Source organism: Numida meleagris, chromosome 1 (assembly GCF_002078875.1).
Source record: "Numida meleagris isolate 19003 breed g44 Domestic line chromosome 1, NumMel1.0, whole genome shotgun sequence".
Classification (NCBI taxonomy): domain Eukaryota; kingdom Metazoa; phylum Chordata; class Aves; order Galliformes; family Numididae; genus Numida; species Numida meleagris.
The window spans coordinates 5,917,314-5,938,729 of NC_034409.1; the positions used below are offsets into that span (position 1 = coordinate 5,917,314).

At 39.9% G+C, this 21,416-nt stretch overlaps 1 protein-coding gene across 1 annotated transcript in view; it reads left to right on the forward strand.

Moving 5' to 3' along the window:
* Positions 1-21,416, forward strand: part of CELF2 (CUGBP Elav-like family member 2) — a gene marked incomplete at its 5' end in the record, with an annotated part of 370,631 nt that overhangs the window by 291,434 nt on the left and 57,781 nt on the right. Inside the window, 2 exon segments of the mRNA XM_021384356.1 lie at positions 2,999-3,047; positions 11,765-11,899. Of these exon segments, the coding sequence (XP_021240031.1) occupies positions 2,999-3,047; positions 11,765-11,899 (184 nt within the window).

Sequence of the window (21,416 nt, forward strand, 5' to 3'; positions counted from 1 at the left end):
CTCTTCTCTTCTCTTCTCTTCTCTTCTCTTCTCTTCTCTTCTCTTCTCTTCTCTTCTCTTCTCTTCTCTTCTTTTTTTCTTTTCTCTTCACCTACTTTTAAATATTTTATGAGTAGAGTGCTTATATTATGTATTGTCACGGCACTTGTCTCTAGAGGTCAGCAATGAGTTCAATAATGAGATGCGAACCAGTGACTCTGTAAAACCCATTTCAGGTTATAAATGGCATGTTTTATTGAATCTAGTGTTAAAGGTTGTTAATGTATCAATTGGTGATGGTCAGGGTTAAACAAGCTTCAACACGAGCCCTCTCATGTTATCAAACTGTCAGTAACATATTTTTCCACCTTCTTCTTTACTGAAGCCATGTTTGTGTATCGCATCCATTTTACCATGGGTATTCTGTGGTTTAAACCCTTCAGGCCTGATCTGAATCTTTTATTAGGTTTGCACTGATATAATTCTGTAAAGCACAGTGGCATTCCTGCAGACATGGGCTTACTGGTGAGAATTTGGACCACAAGTTTTCAGCAGGAACCTCTGAAATCAAGTCAAAACCCAGTTGAAACATCTTGTTAAATCTTCCTTCTTTCTTTGCAAACATAACTGCTTACTGATTTAATGAACTTGAAGTAATTATGCAAAACAGAAGAGGATCATTTTTGATGTGGTAACTGTGTTTGCCAGGTAACACTGATCTTTGCATGGTAACTGGTACTGCAGAAATAACCTGTTAACATGAATTTGGTCCAAAGACCAAATTTGTTCAGGTGGTTTGAAAAGCGAAAGATCTTCAGCATTGTTAAAAATTTCATTTATTTGAAGTATATCTACTTAGGGGCATAAAATGCAGGTAGGCAGAGTGGTAGATTCTCTGCCAATCTAAGGCCTGGATTTGGGTACGTTTTTTTCCATAATTTGTGTACTCCCAAATTTACAATGAACTGAGAAGTGATGTTTCTAGTAGTCACTGGAAATTATCCTACATCCTTCTGAGCCTCTCTTATCGGGAGGCATGCCTGACTACCTCATTTTTAATTTATTTGCTGCTCTTAATTGCATCTTCTTACGTGCATCTGAACAACTCCATTTTATTGCCTCGATTTCTTCAACTTTCCATGGCCCTGCAGGAACATACCTGCAATGGGCTCACGGGAGCACATGGCACCTCTTTTCCTTTCAGCTTTTGTTTTCTCAGTGGACATACTGCATGACATTCCATGAATTTAAGGTCTCCTGCAGTGCCCAGCATATTGCTGATGTCAGGATAAATATTAAGCACTAGTTAAAGATAGAGTACAATCTAAGTTCCCTTTTTTCTGTAAATTAGATAAAATAAGACTGGTGGCAGACAAGTGCAGGGCTATTTAAGTCCGTTTGGGAAACAAATGATTCAAGGAGAGCAGAATTGTTAAAACTGAAGCAAATTATGCATCCTGGTGACTACATCAACCTTGTGGCTTTACCTTTTCCTTAGGGCACAGTAGGGAGTTTTGCAAGCAGCACTAGGAATACGTTGATTTGTAAGGCCAGAGACATTCTGGATTTTGAATAAATCTTACAGAGATATTCACAGCAATATTTTATGTTTACTAAAGAATCCAGCAACTGTGTCCCTGGAGGTTAAGTGACTCCACCAAAAGCAATGTAGATGCGGTTTTCTGTGGTGCTTTGAAAGTGCATTTGAGTGCATGGATGTTCTCTCATGCTCAGTTGTTTTTGTTTTCCAACATCAAGTTTGTCATAATAGCCTTTTATAAAAAATATAGAATTGCCACTGACATTTTCAGGCAATGCTCAGCTTTACTGCACTGAAGGATGTTACAAAAGCAGAACGAGCATAGATTTTTTACCTGGTTAGATGAAATGGAGAAGAATTGCTGAAGAAAGAAAAGACAGTAGCCCCTCTGCTGCCTTCAAGTTTGTGCAGTCAAAGACTAGCAATTCTGTAGAGCCCTGTGAAAGAAAGTAAGAGTTGTTTTTTTTTCAAGCCTAACCATCTCCCATACTCTAGGGTCCATTCTGAAGGCATTTGAGAAGCTATAACAAAATTTCCCTGAATCCATCACACTGGACACATGGCTATAACCAATGTCCAGTAGAAATAGCCCTCTAATTCAAGAGGACTCAATTGTTGCAGTGTTGATGTCACTGAAATAACAGAAAACACTGTTGGTGAAAAGTCTGTTGGAGTTGTCAACAACTGAAGGTGGGGGGAAGTATCACTTAGCAATGAGAGCAAAAGAAACACCACATCAAGTGTGTGAAGGTAGGATGTCATAAGATGTACAGCATAGCACGCTACACACAGGAATTGATTTCATTTACAGTATGAAGGAGACAAATGGAGGAAAAGATTGAAAAGGAAGAAGTGTTAGGATTTTTTACGTTTTTTTATGGAAGCCAGAATTGTACTGTGTTGCGATGGAAGCTTTATGAATGAGTGTATAATGTACTCTTAAAAAAAAAAGAAAGATACTAAACAGTTATAGGAAGCTATTATAAGAAATACAAGTCTTCCTCTTCAGTCCTGAAAGAATCAGCACGTGTTTTTTTAATTACATGCAAAGTTCATTTGTCAAGCTGAACTCCTCTGAGTATGTTTGAAATGCTTGCTAGCTCTTCAATTACTTGAAAGTTGCATCTCAGCCTCAGCAGTGGTTGAGCTCAAGAAAAAAAATTAGTAAAACAGAAACCAAGCATGCCATAAAGTATTGAGAGCTGTAACTTTAGAGGTCTTCTGAAACTAGATACAACAAATTAAAGTTTTATATGAGCCCTATGGGCCCAATGATCTACTTTTTTTAATCTTCCTCGTTATAAAATGCTCCTTTGCCATTTTTTCCCTTAAAAGCCTATTTATGGTGTTGTTTTGAATTTATACCATTGCGATGTGCTTAATATTGACCATGTATCCTTTTAGCCCCTCATTTAAACCATGATTCTTGATTTTTATGACTATCCAACCTGCCTTACTCTTTTTCCTTTTTGTTTTTAGATGCATCATCCTATTCAGATGAAACCCGCAGACAGTGAAAAGTCCAATGGTATGTGCTTAATTTATTTTTATGTAATTGTGGCTCTTTTCAGTAAAGAAGAACAAAACATTGTGAGAGTTTTTGCTTTACTCCTTGTGTGGTGAAAATTATATGAGGCTGTTTCCCTACATCTGACAGATCAGGAAAGGCATTGACCTGCTCTCAACTCCCATTTATCTTCAGCTTTAAAGAAGGAAGGAAATGTTCTGAAAAACAGTGTCTCATTGTATCTGCTGTATGTCATGGCCTACCATGCTACAAACTTCTTTCACTTGTGTTCTCTTAGCAGTGAAGTGATCCAAGAGCACCTGATATTGGAGAGATGGAGATGAAATTTTAATAGTGAAAAGGAAAAAAAAAAAGAAACAAAAACCATTCTCATGTTGTTAAACAATATAAGCAGCTGATGGACCTTAAACATTTGCCTAAACCTACTTTTTATAGAATGATGCTGTTCTGAATCTGAACCAAATTTAGGTTTTAATGATATGCTTAGTTCTGTACTGGGATACCCACCTTGCATCTCTCTGTATACTTATTCCTCTCAATGATTGTAAAATGAATGCTATAATGACAGTAATATCCATTCAGAATACTAGGTTACTGCCTAAGTGGATGTATATGACATGCAAAACAGACAGCATACTAAATCTATTAAACATGCCAGGTTTGTATTCAAGGAAATAAGATAATCGGATGGTAACGCAGCCTGACTGTGTGTGATTCTTTAAAAATATATACATGTGTATATTTTGCCCCTTGATTTGTTCCTGTAATTTTCTAAAATACATGTTAAAGATATCATCTGCCTTCTTAGATTGCAAGAGCTTCTTTTTCCCATAAGGCCCACATAATCAGAGCTGGTTCCTCCAACAGGCATCTGTGCACCTCATTAATTAGTAATCAGGGCAGAAGCCGTGCACTTAGAGATCTGCATACCTGCAAATGTAAATTATGATTGGGCTCTAAATCTCTCCGCAAGGCTTTTTTAAGGCTTCTTTTGTGCTAATTGTAGTGCATCCCATTTTCAGACTTCTCCAAGGATTATGAAGTTTGGAAAGAAATTAAAACTTCACACGATGCTAGGTGTCCTGTATGACAACTTTCAAAACAAAACTGGCCACAAACATGGGAGATTTGAGCCATCATTTGTTTGCAATGGAGTGATGCTCTCTCTCTTGCGTTGTCCACAAATAGTTTTAGCAGCAATTAGTTGCTTTCTTTGAATGCTCAGAAAAGAAGCAAAGGCATCTGCATGGACAGGAGGACCAAACTTTTCAGGCCTCATTCTAGCAAGAGAGATGTTTGCTGTTGGAATCAAAATTTCATTCCCTGGTATTTATTGCACTTGCAGTGGGCAAAGATGTCCTTTTGGTACAGGGATACTAAGCTCCTTTTAACCTCTATGGATTCTTCTTTCAAGAACAGATTTCACCTCAAGTACCTTGGCAAATTAGAAACGTAAGAGCCAGTGGGTCAAAGTAAACTCCAAAGGAATTGCTAGCTCGTTTGGCATTTTTCTTCCTAAAGAAGATTGAACATACCAGCAAAGCACTGTGGGGAATTGTGCAAGTCCTGTCCTGTTCTGCAGTACTTACAAAGCAGGGTAAATTAGCCACTTGCTACTGCTGTTAGGCTGAGGTTATCTCCATGATACTCCTGTCTGCACTGTGGGAATATTATTAATCTTCAGAGTATTGTCTTGCACCTATCCCTATCTCTAGCATGAAAACCATGAGGGATTGGAATTTTGTTGTTTTTCTTTTCTTGAGCTTCTTGGTATTTTAAGAAAAACACGTCAACAAGTCAAAGGCAATCATCATTGTTGAATGAATTGAATTGAATGAATTGAATACCTTTTTAAATTTAGACTCCTGGAGAGCATGTATGCTTCTGGTAGGCATTTTCTGGGGGTGATGAACTCTTCTTTTCTATTGACTGGGAAAACAGAAGGCGAACTAACACCATAATGAGAACAGCAGCACAGCTCCTCAAAAGGACAGGGCGTAGGAGTGGGATCCATGGAGGAGGTGAGAGTTTGCAAGCTTGGAGGATGTGGAGGCCTGTTTGGCACATGTTTCTTATATGCTCCAGGCTATCCATCTGAGATACATTATCTGCCAGTAGCAAAGTGATGAGCAGTACAAGCCTTCAACGAGATTGCTAAGTTCAAAGGGAAAACGAAAGAAAGTATGCCAAAGTGTCTTGTTTTTCATGATCCATAGTGTTTGAGCTTTTTAGAAATGCTTGAATCACTTCAATTTCTGCGTAATGGGGGATCCCACTACATTTTATAGGTAAAGTAGTGTTCTTAAAGTTTAAATGAATTCTTTTGTCCAAATAACTTTGGGGAAGATATGTGAGAGAGGTTGAACACTCGTTGCAATTCTTCTGAGATCACACACATTTCTGGAAGAGTAGATAGATCCGTTCAACCTCCACAGACAAGAAGGAGGCGTCCATTATTCAACTTACAGAGGTTTTCAAAGAGAAGAATTTTCTGGGTGATAAGATGCCTCCTGCACATCCTGAACCTCTTGCAAAAAGATTGTAATGATCATCCAAGGCCAGGAGTGCTAAGAGGAAATGCTCCCTCATTCCTCATCGCTGTTCCTGGTTTTATTAGATCAATTTGTTAACCCATACCTTAGTACAAAAGGCCAAGTTTGTCTCATGGAAACTGGGAGAAGAATATAGAACAGGCATCTTTTGCGTGTTTGTCCAAGTGTCTGGGCACTTTTGCAGTATTAGGACTTTATTAGCAACCTGAAGATGTGTTTTCTTGTGGGTAGGATTTAGGTGGCTGATAGATCCATGCAGTCATCTCTGTTCCTTCCCTGTGTTCAGGAATGAAGGTGGAGAATGATAGCTCGGTGTGTCTGAGTCATCTCTGCTCATGCAGATGAAGAAGAGCTTAATCTGTTCCACTGAGCTTTTAGCAGGTAGAGTTGATGAATAAAGACTTGCCTTTAGATCTAAGTAGTTTGTCTGCCCTGGAGGATTCTGAAAAGGCTTTCCTTGTTGAGAAATGTTACATCTATGAAAAATTTTCAGATGATTAAATTTGTAGTGTGTCCTGTGCTTGTTACCCATTACATCTAATCCGACCACCTTTATGTTGCTTGGTAGCTATTTTAACACATCTACAAAGTTTCAGTTAAGGAATACTTAGCAGAAAAGCATGGCTTCAAGATTTCAAAGACTCCACCGTTGCTGGATTCATCCTAACTGTTAATCATTCACGTTACTTGGCTGCTTAAGGATTTTTTTAATTTTTCAGAAGGGATGGAATATCTGCACTCTAATGCAGAAAAACACATAAACACATGCTTGGCTCTTAGATGTCAGTGGCCATTAACATGCTACTAGTTAGCAAATGCTTAAGTGTTTCTTGGATCAGAATTTGAATACTGTTAATACTATTGGGCACATATCCTGAGGATAGAGTAGTCTCAAATGGATCAGCACTTCAACACTTGAGGGAAAATTACAAAATTTACCATTAAAAAAAGAAAAGAAGAAGAAGAAGAAAAAAGAAAGGCAAAGAGTTAGTTGTGTGATCTTATCACTTATGTTTATTTATTTTATTAGTGAAAATGTGAAGAAATAATTTTGAAATTCTACATGGCACAACTTTGCCGATTTGGAGGGAGTAATTAAATGCCATATGTTAGCACTAACACATAGAAAAGTTGATAATTAATGCAGGCAGCTCCAGATCCAGGTGTGACTTTGACAGATTGTGCACAAGGGTTTTTCACAGGCTTACAAGTAGGGATAAAAAGTCTGTTTTTCCCTCTTCCCTTCTGGATGAAATATATCTATATATAACCATTTGCACTTAATTAACTATTTCATGATTTGCTCAAAAGAGAAGGCAACTTCTGGATGGAAAACGTGCTCTTCAGCTCACTGAAGCCCTCACAAGGTGTAATAAGGGGATTGTAGAATCGTAGAAGGCCTTGGGTTGGAAGGGACGTTAAAGATCGTCTAGTTCCAACCCCCTGTCATGGGCAGGTATACCACCTACTGTATGAGGTGTATAACTGATGTTTCAGGACAAAATTTTGGGGGTTTAAGATGGAAGAAAAGTGTTTTGAGTCTTAGGAGGGATTTCCTATTATTATTACAAGATTTAATTCTTTTGTAGCATGCAGGAAATAATCCCTGTTCTTTTATTCTCCTGAGTTAGCACAACTGATCTAATATAGGCTGCAAACTGTGAAATCATAGAATCATAGAATCCTTAGTTGGAAGGGAACTTTAAAGGTCATCCAGTCCAACTCCTCGGCAATGAACAGGGACATGCACAGCTAGATCAGGTTGCCCAGGGCCTGATCCAGCCTCGCATTGAAAGTCTCCAGAGTCAGGGTATCCCCCACATCTCTGTTCCAGTGCCTCACCACCCTCACTGTAAAAGACTTTTTCCATATAACCAACATAAATCTCTCCTCTTTAAGTTTGAAGCCATTTCCCCTTGTTCTGTCACCACAGACCCTTCTAAGGAGTCCGTCCCTTTCTTTCCTGTCGCTCCCCTGAAGATACTGAAAGGCTGCTATCAGGTTACCTCAGAGCCTTCTCTTCTCCAGGCTGAACAGCCCCAACTCTTTTAGTAGTGCTGTCAGAAGGCAGGAGGCTCTGGTTTGAGAGGAAGCCCACAAGCAGAAGCAAACTTTATTTCAGCCAGCTCTGATGGCTACCATAGCTCTCTTCAAGCACGATACCTAGGTATCCTTGCTAGTCACTACAGAACTAGTCCTAATGGAGCTAAGAAAACAACTCATCTAGATTCAAAAAAGATATCTGCAGTTTGTCACACAGGATTCCTTCGTTCAGAATCCCACCTCAAAGCCTGCAGAAGAATCCCACCCCAAATACAGCACTGTCTATGTCACACTAACTGCTCAGACAGCATAGCTGACCTGCGTTCATTGTGTGTCTGGATGGATCAGAGGTGAATCCCATAATTATTTGCTCAGAATGCTCTGCAGTTTCACACCTTTGTGTAACTGGAACTTCAGGCCTTGTTCACTGTCACCTTCTTACTGCTTCTGCTCCATCAATGTGGAGCACTCAACCATCTCATCGTACTCGCTGCTTACGGCCAGTGGGATCTACTTCACATCACCAGAGTGGTGTGAAACAGCCAGAAGGTACAAATAGGCCTCTGAGAAGAGTAAAAAAATGGTGATATCAAATGCTTGCCAAAAAAATCTGCATTTATTTTCAAGATTTTGAATTATTGAAACCATTCATAGAGTGGGAGTATTCCTTCCTTCCCTGAGGCCAGAGCTGAGGACATGTACATGTCAGGGTCTGGAGTCAGCTGAAAGGTTACAGCCCCATCTGTTGTCTGTGGCAGGGGGTAGGCTCCCATTAAACAAGTCGTCCTGCCTTACTGTGAGAGGAGACTTTGGAGGAGCTGATCTGTTCACGTTAGTATCAGTAGATCACGTTTTAGCTGAGACTAGGATTGGAAATCTTAATTTTAGGTGAGTAAAGGCAGGGGAAATAGCTTCAGAAACTGCTGTATTTTCTCCAGCCAGCAGTGGGTAGCACCTTTCTAATCTCCATGCTATGTTGGATTGCGTGGACTTGATGTTGAGCACATTGCACAGTCTGTGGGTGCAACACAATGTGCACAGGTGAGGCAACAGTCTCAGGATACACTTGACCCATTCTTCTTGTGATCCATTTTCTGTTTTATTGTCACACCACACCTGCAAGACAGGGAAGTATTCCTTTTAGGAAGAAAGGAGAGAAGTGGCTGACCAAGGATGCCGAAACAAATCCTGACAGCCTGTCATATGCAGGTAAAAAAGCATTCCTTTCTCCATGTGAGAATATATAGTTTAAAACTATATCAGCCTAATAATATCAGATGTTCTATGAGATGGAGTGAAAACATGTCATTTTGATACTGACAGTTGTCCCTTTAAATGTTTTTTTATGCTGGGCCCCTGGCCAAAACAGAATAGCAATTTTCTTAAGCTTCAGTGCTGATCAGCGCTGACTAATAGCACCAAATGCAGGGCACGTCATCGTATCAATATGTTTTCTGTACTCTGAGCATTCTTTCTGAAATCTGCATTTTTGAGATGTACAGTACACGGGAGCTGGATGTTTAATTTACTGTAAAATCACCCTGAAGCTGAAAACCTGCAAATCGTCTTAGTTCAACGGTCTATTTATGGGTTTACTGGTGATACTGAAGGAGGCTGGTGAGCAGTTAGTTGTCTGTTACTCTTTGCAAAATTAAAACAAAGCCTTCCCATTTGCTTTGGGCGGGGAGAAGCAAGAGGGGCTCCTTGGCACCCTGACAGCTTCTACTTGCATGTAGGGCAGGGCAAAAAATCTCTCCTTTTTTGAGTCTCTGTGTGGATTTCTTTAATTGATTCTTTGTCCCTGCATCCAAGCAGGGCCCTCAGCTCCTTACTTTGGGACCACATTGCAGACATTTGTCCAGCTCTGCCAGAATATACTTTTAAGAGAACACTGGGATCCAGTCGCTGTTTGAGTAGACCTGCATTGGACTTCAAGTCTAAAATCAACTGAAATTTTAGCTGTGTGGGTAATAGAAGACACACAGGCAGAAGTTAAGAGGTCCAAAATGCAGAACAGAAGGCAGTGCTTGTGCCTGGGCTTCTGCAAGCCCAACCTCAGTTTGTAGTATGAGAAATCCTTACAGATCACTGGCAGTCCAGATGAATCCCTTTTCTCATACCCTGTCCTGTGCCCTGGCCATACTGCATGGCTGTTGTTGAGGGAACAGGACCTTCCTTAAAGACATTATTTGAGCAAACATGGGATTTTTAAGCAGCCAATTTATAAGCACCCTTTCACCAGCAAAGTACCAAGACTCTCCCTGTGGCCGCGAGCAAACCAATTCAGTTCCACTATCCTCAACATAATTCTTTGCACTACCAATACTAATTATGTATTATGAATCAAGTGTAAAGTTTCATTGAAAGACATATATATGAATCCCAACCTGCAAGTCTTATTTGCAGTCCCACGATTCAGCTGCTGATCTGTGCATACCTGCTTCATCCCATCCATTCATCATTTGTTACCCCTCCCTCAAAGGTTAACCTGACAGCGGAACTCCAAAGTGTGAATGAAAATGTTGAGACTTGAGGAATCTGCTGAGAAAAAAAACTTCTCCTGGGTACTAAATTCACACCAGTTTTCTTACAAGCTTCTTGAGTGAGAAGTGGAGATTGTACAGACTGGTCTCTCTTTTAGATTCTGAAAAATGCACGGTCTCAATGCTTGCTTGTATAAAAGCTACAAGTACTTTTTAAATTCAGCAATTCTAAGGAAAAAATACTTCTAATACCTCTCTTGTGATCAATAAACATGAACCTCTTCTTTTTATTGTTGAAATTATTAAATGCACTTAAAGTGTTGAAGTATAACACGAATAAAATCCTATGAAAATACATGCAGTTTCTTCTTCCTCAGCTGCAATTTTTTCCGTTTGACAAACTCATTCTAATATAAGGAGAATGGGTTGGGGAGCAAGGGAAGATTCATTATTTTTTTTTGTAGGCCCAGAAATGAAAATACTTCGTTACAAAAATAATTTGCACAATAATAGAAAAAAGTAAGTGCACTGCAGACTCTGGAGTAAAGCTTTCCTTCTTTCTTTGCATCCCTGCAAACTCTGACAGTCTGTTCATTAACAGTGAATTGGATTTACATGCCATTTCAAGAGAAGAAGAAAGCACTGGTGTATATACTGTATAATAAGCACTTAGATTTGGGGTTTAATATAGATGGGATGATGTGTTAACATTTTAAGTCTTTCCAGGGTGCATTAAGTTTTGATGACCTATTTCATTTTTGACAAGCGTCTGCAGCTTTAGACCTGTAAATTTGGGTTTGATTAACAGGACTGGTGAGTCCTGCTGCTGCAGTCTAGCTTGTGCTGGTTTTGGTGACAATACAGGCAGAAAATATTCTACCAATAATTCAGGTGAAGCACCTTTTTTACGTGTGTTTTTTTTTTTCTTGCAAACTCAGCATCATTACAGATGAAGGGGTTTGCTTCTTGGAAAGCACTGCGCAGCCCCCGTGATGAAGTGCTGTCCTAGAATATGCCTTGTGTCCCTTAGAGGGGAGAGGACTTTGCCACTCTGAAGAAAGCAGGAAAATTTAATGCATTCCTTTTCCAGAGCAGTGGTTACACGTCTGTCTTTCGAGTGCCACGCATTAAGTTGGATGAAATTGAAAGCAAAGATAGGAACCTCTCTCTCAAAACATTTCTGAGGAATATTTTTCATTAGCTCATATCATTACGCGCTCAATCCCCTCTTTACCCTCACCCCTGTCATGATTTCTTTCATACATGAGGGAGGTGAGGGAATTTATCTGAATTAAAATCTATGCAAAGATATTTTTACTCTTTCTAGCAGAGGATGCTTTTCTCTTAGAAGCTGTGATGAGGAGACATATGCAGAATGACTAAGGCAGCCAATTAATCTGTTATATAAACAGCAACCACCACTAAAAAAAGGCAGAGAGAGAAAGAAAAACGAGAGATTTTGGGTGGGGGTGGGAGGGGGGGAGGGGAGGTTGTAAGTATAAAGTGTTTGCCTTAGGACTTGTCTTCAGTTACAGAGCCAGACTCACATGACTGGAGCTCGGTTTGATGTGGTAATGAAGCATTGATCACAGGAAAAAGATGAAATGGCCTTTGCTCATTCATTATTTTTATCTTCTAGCTGTGGAAGACAGAAAATTGTTCATAGGAATGGTTTCGAAGAAGTGTAATGAGAATGATATCAGGGTGATGTTTTCTCCGTTCGGCCAGATAGAAGAATGCCGAATCCTTCGGGGACCTGATGGGCTGAGCAGAGGTGAGTGTGCAGCCTGTAAAGTCTCTTTCCTTAAGCGCTAATTGGGAGCTCTGTGTCACAGTCAGGGTAGGCACAGCCGCTGTCTGCAGCTTGAGGTTATGCCGTAATACGTCCCACGTGATGAAGGTATCCGCATGAACTTTTCACAGTGACTGAAATTATCACCTTTTATTTCCAGTGTCAGAAAGGTCTTGGTGCCAACATATTAACTTGTGTTACCGCACTGTTTGTCAGCTGGAAAGGTTCCTTTGCACCCTGAGAAAACACCCTCCGTTTTCTGCTCACACAAAATCAAAGATCCTTCCCTGACCCCATTTCTGCTTTGTACCATAAGGCCAAAACAAAAAGAAGGACTGTAAATGACTGGTTGAAGACATACAGGGTCATGGGAACTGGCCCATGCTGTAGCACTATCTCCTCAATTCCTGTGTTTTTTATAACACGATGCAAAACATAGGTCTGCCGAAACTCAGAAACAAAGAGGTTAGCTTGAACCTGAGAGCTTTACCTAGACAGAAGTTTGTTAAAAGAGCTTGTAAAGCTTGTGCCTCTATCACAAAGCAAAAACCAGGGGAGAGGTGTTACACAGCACCACCGAGAGTGGTCAAGGGACTGACCTGAACCTTGGAAATGGAGTGCAGCACAGGCTTCGATAGCTGGTGACCCTTTCTGAGTGCAAAAGTGCCTTTTGGAAAGGCCCTCTGAAAACATATCAAAAAGAAAAATAAATGCGTATTGGTATTGCAGACTGCGTATTAAATCTATGGTATGTGGACCTGAAATTATTCTCAGGCTGTGAACCTTTCCTCAAACTCAGCACTGTGTGGTGCAGAGTGGAACAGGGCATAGTCCCATCTTCAGTGAGGATAGCAGCTGTGGCACGAGCCGCTGTCGTGTAATGGCACGGGGAGTCAAGTAATTTCAAGTGCGGAGCTGTGAGGAACATCACCACTTCTGTTTCTGTAGAAATAAATAAAAGAAACATAGAAAGCACAGTTTATGCATTTTATTACATTTTCAAAAGGCACAGAAAAAAAATAATTGGATCCGTCTTGCATGGGAATGTAGGTGTAGATATATGTGGGTTTTTTCCTTCTGGATTTACTTGTTTCCTGCAGGCTCTAGAATCCTCAGTATTTCATGCAACAATTTATGCCTGGTGTTGAAAAGCAGAGCGTTTTGTGTGCAGCCCAGCTTGTTTAAAAAGCCTGTACATTTCAGCAGGGGAAGTTGCATGGATTACTGTATATTTCACAGCACTGCTTGAAAACATATACTATGCCATTTCTGAAGGGCTTGTTGAGAAGATATTCTGACAATAAATAGGAAGCCTCGAGAAAATTCTGTATTTGCATTTGTACACCATTAGACTGCAATCCCAAAACTTTGGTGGCTGGCATACAGAAGCCCCTTCAGGCAATAGTAGCATCAGGATCATGGCTTTTGCCTTCTGGAAGACCAGGAGAAAGGTATGAGGTTGGTTCCTACAGCTCAGTAGTAAATGTTAACTGATGGAGTCGAGCACTGTCATTATCTACTAGACCCCACACTGAGGGAAAACAAATAGTTCTGATTTTTAGTTATTTCACTTTGTAACTAGCACAGAGAAAGGATGATGGAAGGCACAGCTAGGAAAGGTCCAAAGTAACTGCTAAAATAACCAGATCTGGGCATGAGATGTCTCGAGTCCCAAAAGAATTAACTGACCCTTTGGAATCACCCAACAAATAAATGGATCTCACCAGGGATCTGTAGAAAGTCCACTGCATAATTATTTTTATTCAATAGGCACTGGGTATACTATAAGCATAGAAAAGATAATTATGAAATTGAACAGTGTAAGTAAGGGCGGTAGGGTAGTCTTATTCTACCATTAATAGCACTATCACAGTAATGAGAGGCTGAGATTTTAAGCCATGTCACCAATGTACCAGGCAGAGCAGTGTTGTCTGCCGGCCAGCGTAGCCGTAGAGTTAATGTGCTGCGCTCTCCTGCTGGAGGGTGAAGATCTTAGTGCAGGTAGGTCACACACCAGTAGTCTCAGCAGAGCTGTATCCTCCCTGCCACTCGGATTTATTTCGGTCACCATCACGATTGATATTCTGTCATGCCCTCATGCATCATGGCTTGTTAAACTCGAATTGCTTTCTACACAGCCATGTTCACACTTGAAAATGAGTTCAGCTGTGCCAACCAGGTTTTCAGGCAGATGTTTATCAGCTTCACAAAACCACCATGCCATGAGAGAAGGCAAAGTGTTGGTACTGCAAAGCTGAAATGAAAAGTGCTAAGGGAGATCTGCGGTGGAGGGAGCTTGGCTGAAAAAGCACAGGGTGAAAAGCTGCTTTGCTAAAGCAAGAAGGAGAATTATACAGTTAAATCTTAGTAATGAGATCTGATACTTAACGAGTTTTAATTTGTGTTACCATTTTCAAGATGTTAGCTCCCTCTGCCACAAACAATGTTTGTTCTCCCAGCACCAGTCCGGATGTGTTTCCCTCCCAGACACAGAGGGGTGAATGAGAAATTGTCGCTGCCTTAGGAAAACACTGTCCTCATGATGCCAGAGCCTTTGGGAACTCACAGTGCTCACAGCAGTGAGATGGAAATACGGTCCAATAAACTCTGTTTGGCATCTCTTTTCAGTTGCATAACGAATGTACATCATGATATCTTGGAAGAGAAGAGCTTGAAGAGTAAACACATTGGTATCTATGCCAACTTTTGAGCTTTGTTGGAGGATTCAGGCAAATAATCTTGATTACCAGCAGATAGTTGCCAGGAATAGCTCGAGGTTACACTGTTCAGTAGAACAATTTTGGTTTGTGCTGCTAATTTTTGTTGTTGTGTTTTTTTTTCACTATAAAGAGTAAAAAACTTTCAGTTGACTTTTTGGTCATATCTGCACTCCAACAGCAACCATCCCGCTAGCATGATAAAAGCCTGCAGTAAGCCCATAGGTGGGATGTAGAGTCTTAGGGTGCCACATGGTTCCAGAAGCAAGAAATCCCTTCCTGCAGCAGCAAGGGGAAATGTAACACTCATGATGAGTGCGATATAAGTGCTAAGATAAAGTGAGGGGTTGAACTGGTTGTTCCTGTTGTAGCTTATAGCCGAGAGCTGACAGAACTATAATAAAGTCACACCCATTGCTGTCACTACTGATAATGGACCATCAGCATTTCGTGTCCAGATTCCTTTTGTCAACTATTTGAAACTCATCTGTAAAATGAGAGTAAAATAATGATTCAAAGCTCCAGTGGTGGAGCAGTGTATTTTAAAGAAACTGAGATCTTTTCCCTAACTCATCTTTTTTTGTCACTGTTTTTTTTTTTTTTTTTTGCCCCTCCATCTAAGAGATTATTGTTTGTAACTTGTTATATTCTGACCAGCTGCAAGAAATAGGCAGCAACCAAAAGGCACTGCCTTCCAAAGACTCTAGGATAGTCCCTGTGAAATTAGTTGGCTGGCAAGGAGTAATTCCTAGCTGTGAAAAGTATTAAAAATAAAAAAATAAAATAAAAAGCCCTGTTGGCTGTAGAGATAAAGAAGCCAGGGACTGAACAGCCATGCAGGCTGGCCTTCGCTTTAGCAGGGTTCACGGGACTATCTAAAGAAGCTTGCAGCTGCCTCTACTATATTCATTATTCAAAGAGAAGGATTCAGCCTGCAGGGTTGTTTAATCCAGCACTTTTTCTGAAGAGCTAAGTATGCTTTACAAAAATTCATGATTGTGATATCATGTGCTAAGCTTCATTATCATGAAAAAGCAGAAGTGAACCGCCTCAGATGATTAAGATTTTAAATCACTTACTGTAAACGGCTTAAGGAAACTTTCAGACCTCCTGACTTCTAGCACATGGCTACATGACTGCAGATGCCAGCACAGACAACATTCAGTGTTAGCTGGACTGTGCAAAAATAGCCAGAAATACCTCAGGTTGATTTGTAGCTGTGCTACTGATGTGTACTATGACCGTAGGTGAGTTGATTTCTCATCATATATTTTTCTGTTCCTTAAAATAAGGACAGCAATGCTCCTCGAGCTTTGTATATTTGTGTATATATATATATATATTTTTTTTTTAGGTAAGTGGATCAATATCTCTGTATCACTCTAGAAATTATTACCATCCATAATGATGATAAAAAAAATCCTCTTATCCTCATCACAGGAGCACCACACAGCAAATTATTCGGTTGTATTGCTAAGCGCAGATTTATATAACAGATAGCAGGAACAAGTCAGCTGGGTTAACAGTGTGCTCTGGAGAAAACTTGCTAATAACGTGTGCAGACAGTTGGATATACCATGAAAATTGCAGAAAAGCCCCGAACATATATTCTTACACCTCCCAAGTTCCTAATTTTATGATTTTTTAACAAAATTTCACCAGGCACACAGGACAAGTAAATGTTTCTGGACACACTGATTACAGGGAATTTTTTTCTTTGTTTTCAGAGCAGGATGACATGGAGAATTATACCATGGTCAGGCAATTTAATGTCACAAAAATCCATTTATAACTTTCAGATTTAGGGATTTAATGAATGAATGAATAAAAGAAAATTAGTATTTGCATTGTAACTAGCTGCACTGAGGGGCAGATGAGGAAGTTTTATGCCTGTTTGTTTTTCCTTATGGGTATTTACTGCTGCTTTGTAAGCTGAAGTAATGTGAAGTGCCACCATGGGAGCAGCCTGGGTTAGGGGCCACCTTTTGACTTCTGTATCAGTAAGTGATGGGAAAAGAGCACCGTGGAAGTGCTGTATTTTTTACTTCTCTGTATTTTACTTCTTTACTAAATAAGGCACCTCCATGCCTGATTTATTTTGCTGTAATGTGGTAACATTTTTATTTTTCCACGCATTATGTCACATTTAATTTTCTTCATCCGGTGAAACTTTTCCAAATCTGGGAAGGAGCAAACACATCCATGCAAGTCACCAGTTACTGCTGGCCTGTGGCCAGTAAACCTCAGTCTCAGATTTCCATTATTGCATCTTCTGAGCAATCCTTCCCCAGATTGAGGTCTGAAATGAAATAATTCAAAAGATTTATATTTTTTTTATTCTGGCAGGAGGGATATCGATACTGTTAGAGAACGTGGTCTTTGGTACCTGTTTGACTCTGGGTTTCTGTTAATTCCATTTACTGAAGTCTGCTCTTTTCAGAGTGGTTAATTGACTGTCCAGTTAGAAAAACTTGCAGGAAACCATGAACTTATCTAGAATATGTCATCTGGTTGACAGTCAAGAAAAGTCAGTAAAGCTAAAGGGATAAAGCATGTTTACAGGATATGCCTGTTGTTGGCTTTACGTGCCTGATATGCATAAACTGAAGAGCTTTACCATGACTTCTTCAAAATACTTTACATTGGGCTGAGTTGTTGCGCTTGTTCTCAGACCTGCCATTGTGTATATTCAGCTGTCATTAATGACACAGCGTCTCTACAGTAAACTGTCTGAGAATTTCATTTGTAGCTGAAGTGTCTGTAAGCCACAGAGATTTTTGTGTGATCTCTTGCAGTAGAAGGCTGGCTCCCACACTGCTCCTTCCTACAGGCTGTGCTATAATATCAGTATAGAAAAGGGAAAGTCTACTTTGCAATCTCAGCTAGAAATATTTTAGCCCAACTAGAACTTATTTTTATCACGCTTATTTCCATAGCCTTTTACTTGAGCCTTATCTTTTCTTTAAATAGCAACTTTCAACGCAGAGGATCCCAAATGCTTCTTGCAGGAGTATTTTGGCAGCTTTTCACTATTGTTTCTTTCCAGAAAGTGAAGAGAAATCTCATTTATGGTTAACTGGGAAGTTGTAGCAAAACCATTCCACCACCAGCTGTGCAGCCTCCATGCATCGGGCTGCAATTGCTTGGATGGCTTTGAAAATCTCCTGAGCCTTCTCCTGTGTCAGAGGAGTCACTGTATATATATATTTATTTTTTTTTAATTGATTGTTTCTGGCTTTCTTTCATCTTCAGAATTTTAAAGCCATGTTTTAAAACTCCCATTTTTAACTCTTGGCCTAATTCCAAATTGCTTTAAAAACACTGGTAGAAACTGGTAGCTTTATCTGTGAGCATTCTTGCGCAGTTACGAAATCAGACCCCTTACCTTGAGGCCTACATCCTTTAAAATGTTCTACTTCACTGGCAGCTCACTAGTATTGATGTTATGTTACTCTGTGCAAGAACCAGCTCACATTTCAAAACAGTCTATGAAAGCCTGAGATGAGAAGAACAAAGTGAAGCAGGAACTAAAATGGGGCAGTACTGGGCATTTTAAAATATTTCAGATAATTCAGTTGCTCAAGCATCAAGCCCTAGTTAATGGAGTGGCATGGTTCAAGGAGGAAGCTTTTCTAAATTTGCAGCCTTTTCAAAATTCTCTTTAGCTCTAGGGGTAAAAGAAGACCAAGCCGGTGTGTCTGGATGTTGCTTTAGCTGAGGTGGCAGATGCAGTAACGCACTCCAACATTTGCTTTGTGATGGGGCTGGGTGCCTCCCTGCAGTTCTGCCTGAAAGAGGAAATTACTTGGAGAAACCTGTCCCTCGTCAACCACTTATCTGTTGTACAGGGTAAGAAGGCAGCCTTGGAGATGCAGCTAAAGCTCCTAGCACTCCTTTCTCCATCCCTTTTGTTTCTGTTAGTGATCCCTCACATTTTGAAACCAGAGGTCATAAATAATTGGAATGTGACTTTTAGGTTGGCCGTATTTACAGGGTTATATTTTTTCACAAAACAAAAGTAATTTCAAAGCGTTAACTATAGAAATATCCCCTCTCTGTGTTTTTGCTCTCAGTCTGAGCTCCATAGCTCCAGAAGGAAGGCAGAAATTGAAGTATCATGACTTGGTATGGTAGAACAGAAATAGTTTGCTTGTAGCCATTGATGTGGAAGAGCTTGGCCTATGGCATTACAATTAATGCAGTGTTTCAGGTGATGAGGTAAGAGGCCATGGAAATCTTTCTTGTTTCCTTGCACCGCGAGGCATGAAATCTGATTAGTCTTGTCCTGTTATAATTGTGATCTACAGTCCTAAAGCTGCTGGCGTTTTCCCAAAAGACAACCTGTATCCATGAGATATAGAGTGAAGTATGCTGAAAAGGGAATGTTTTCCCACCCCCTCAGAAACAAGGGTGAGTATGGGATGGTTCGTGGCAGCCAGAGCTCATCTAGCTGAAACAAGTGAAATATAGTGCGCTTAAACACCGGCTTTTGTTGAAATTCTAGATGCCCAAGGAAAACATCCTTCTAAAGTGCCAGTGTTCCCCATACAGAAAAATTAAAGGAGGCAGAGGATACAAGCATCTAAGAACAGCATTTCTCAGTAGCTCCGTTACGCGTGCAAATCTAGTGATGAAGTGGATTGAATCCTGCTATCTAGGCTTAGCTCTCTCCAGTGTGGCAGTTTAATCACGTAGAAGGAAGGGATTCCATGTTTCATGCATAATAAAATATATAGGATCCCATGTTTCCCACACAAAAATATATATGTGCACACAAAATATATACAAATATTGCAAGTGATTGTCCAGGTTTGGTACCTGAAAAAAAAAACACAACCTTTAAATGTGAATACACATAGCATTTTAGTCTGGAACAGTGTCTGGAAATATGGTTTAATTAGCTAGCACCTAATTGGGATGCTTGATGGTAACAACTGAAAGCCTAGGTTATCAGATTATTGAGAAATGAAGTTGTCTACTTAATTTTTTCCGTGATTATTAAGGCAGATCTGGTATTTACTGTGCTAATGGCCACTGTCCATCGGAAGGAAATGCCTTGCTGACCAGAGATAACAAGGGAACCTAACCTTGTGTCCTCTGGCTGGCAAACCGTTGATTAAAATGCAGTCCTGTCTTCTCCATGGAATGATGTCTCCAAATGCTTGTATTCAAGCTGCATAACCTCATTTATCAAGCATTCCCCTTGCCCAGAGAACAAGTTTCTTTTAACTAGGTATCTTGCTATACAGCACTTCGCAGAGATCAGCGACAAGTCTTTTCACTCCGCAACAAAGGAAAACAGGATCCAAGCAAATGAATTTGGGCTGGGCAATGAGGAAGGAGGTTTTGTGGTAGCACTGGGCACTGAAAGTCCCCAACAGCTGAGCTTTGTGCTTAAAAAGAGAAAAAGCTTAAGGGAGGGAGGAGCAAGTCTCCTTTATCTTGAGAAGAGTTCAGCTTTATTTCTCTTCTGATTCACATTTCTTTTGGGACCTGCTAATTGCAACATCTCTCAGTAAGTTACTTACAGCTGTACCGTTGGGTAGAAATTGTGATAAATGCATAAACTGTGTCTTATTGACTTCTGTTGACATTTTACATGCTTCTTATGCATTCTAAGTCTCCAATTCGGTAATTGTCACTATGCTTCACACTCCTGGATAATGAGAGCAAAAGAAGTGAATGAAGTAGTTTCTTCACCATTATAAACAATATTACTCAAGGCTCTACGGGGTTTCTTGCCTGCCCTCCAATGTATCTCTATTTGTACTCACCCCCCTTAGAATTTGCGAACCAAGAAATGCAAACCCTTGGTGATATTTCCTCTTTTAATGATAGTAACAGAAATGTTTTTGTAAGAGAGATTACTTCAATGGTAAATTTGGGCCTCTTTCATTTTAGTGCACAGCAGCATTATGGAAGCTAGCAGAGGTACTGTAATTTATTTACCCTTCTACGCACATTTGGTCTAGAATGCCGTACAGAAAGCCATTCATTACATCATTTTCTTTGACAGGACTTTGTTGCTGAATAACGGTAGTATAGTAGTTGTGTCTAAACAGCTGTAAGACCTCATCAGCAGAGTCATGACACTGCCATGAAGTTTGCGTTAAAAGAATCCTTCTGATTTTATAATGCTGACCCATCAGCCAGAGGTACATAAGCCAGTTTAGGTTGTCCTGTACCAGGGGCTTTTATGTTTATGAGAAAAAAAAGTACCGCATGATGCAAAAATGCATTGACTTTATTTTCATGACTAGATGTAGTGCTTTTGGGTAATGATCAGGCATTGCTTTCTCTTACTGTTGTTTGATTAAAATGTGAATACAGTCTTGACTTGATAATCTCACCAGGTACACACGGAGCAAAAAAGAAAAGGTATTTTATGCCTCAAATTGATTTGCATAAACCAAACAATCTGTTGCTTGTTGGATTGCAAAATAGTTAATTTTGCCCATTGGCCACAGGGGCAACAATATTGTATTTTTGATGCCAGAATGTAGCTTTCATGTATTAGCTCTAAAATGACAATATGCTTTAGCCTCTCAGTGCTTAGATTTGCTTCATTTGGAAATCTTTTAAGTAGTAATAATAATAATGTTTTCAGGAAATTGAGTGGAACACTAAATTATTCTCTGAAACCTAAGTTCAAACTGTGCAAGGCTAAGGGAGCTGAAAATCAATGCACTTTTAAAGTCATTAGAGATCACAAGTGAAATAAGTCTGTGTTGCTTTAGCTAAGCTTTTAGTGTGCTATGGTATTATTACAAAATCAGCCCGAA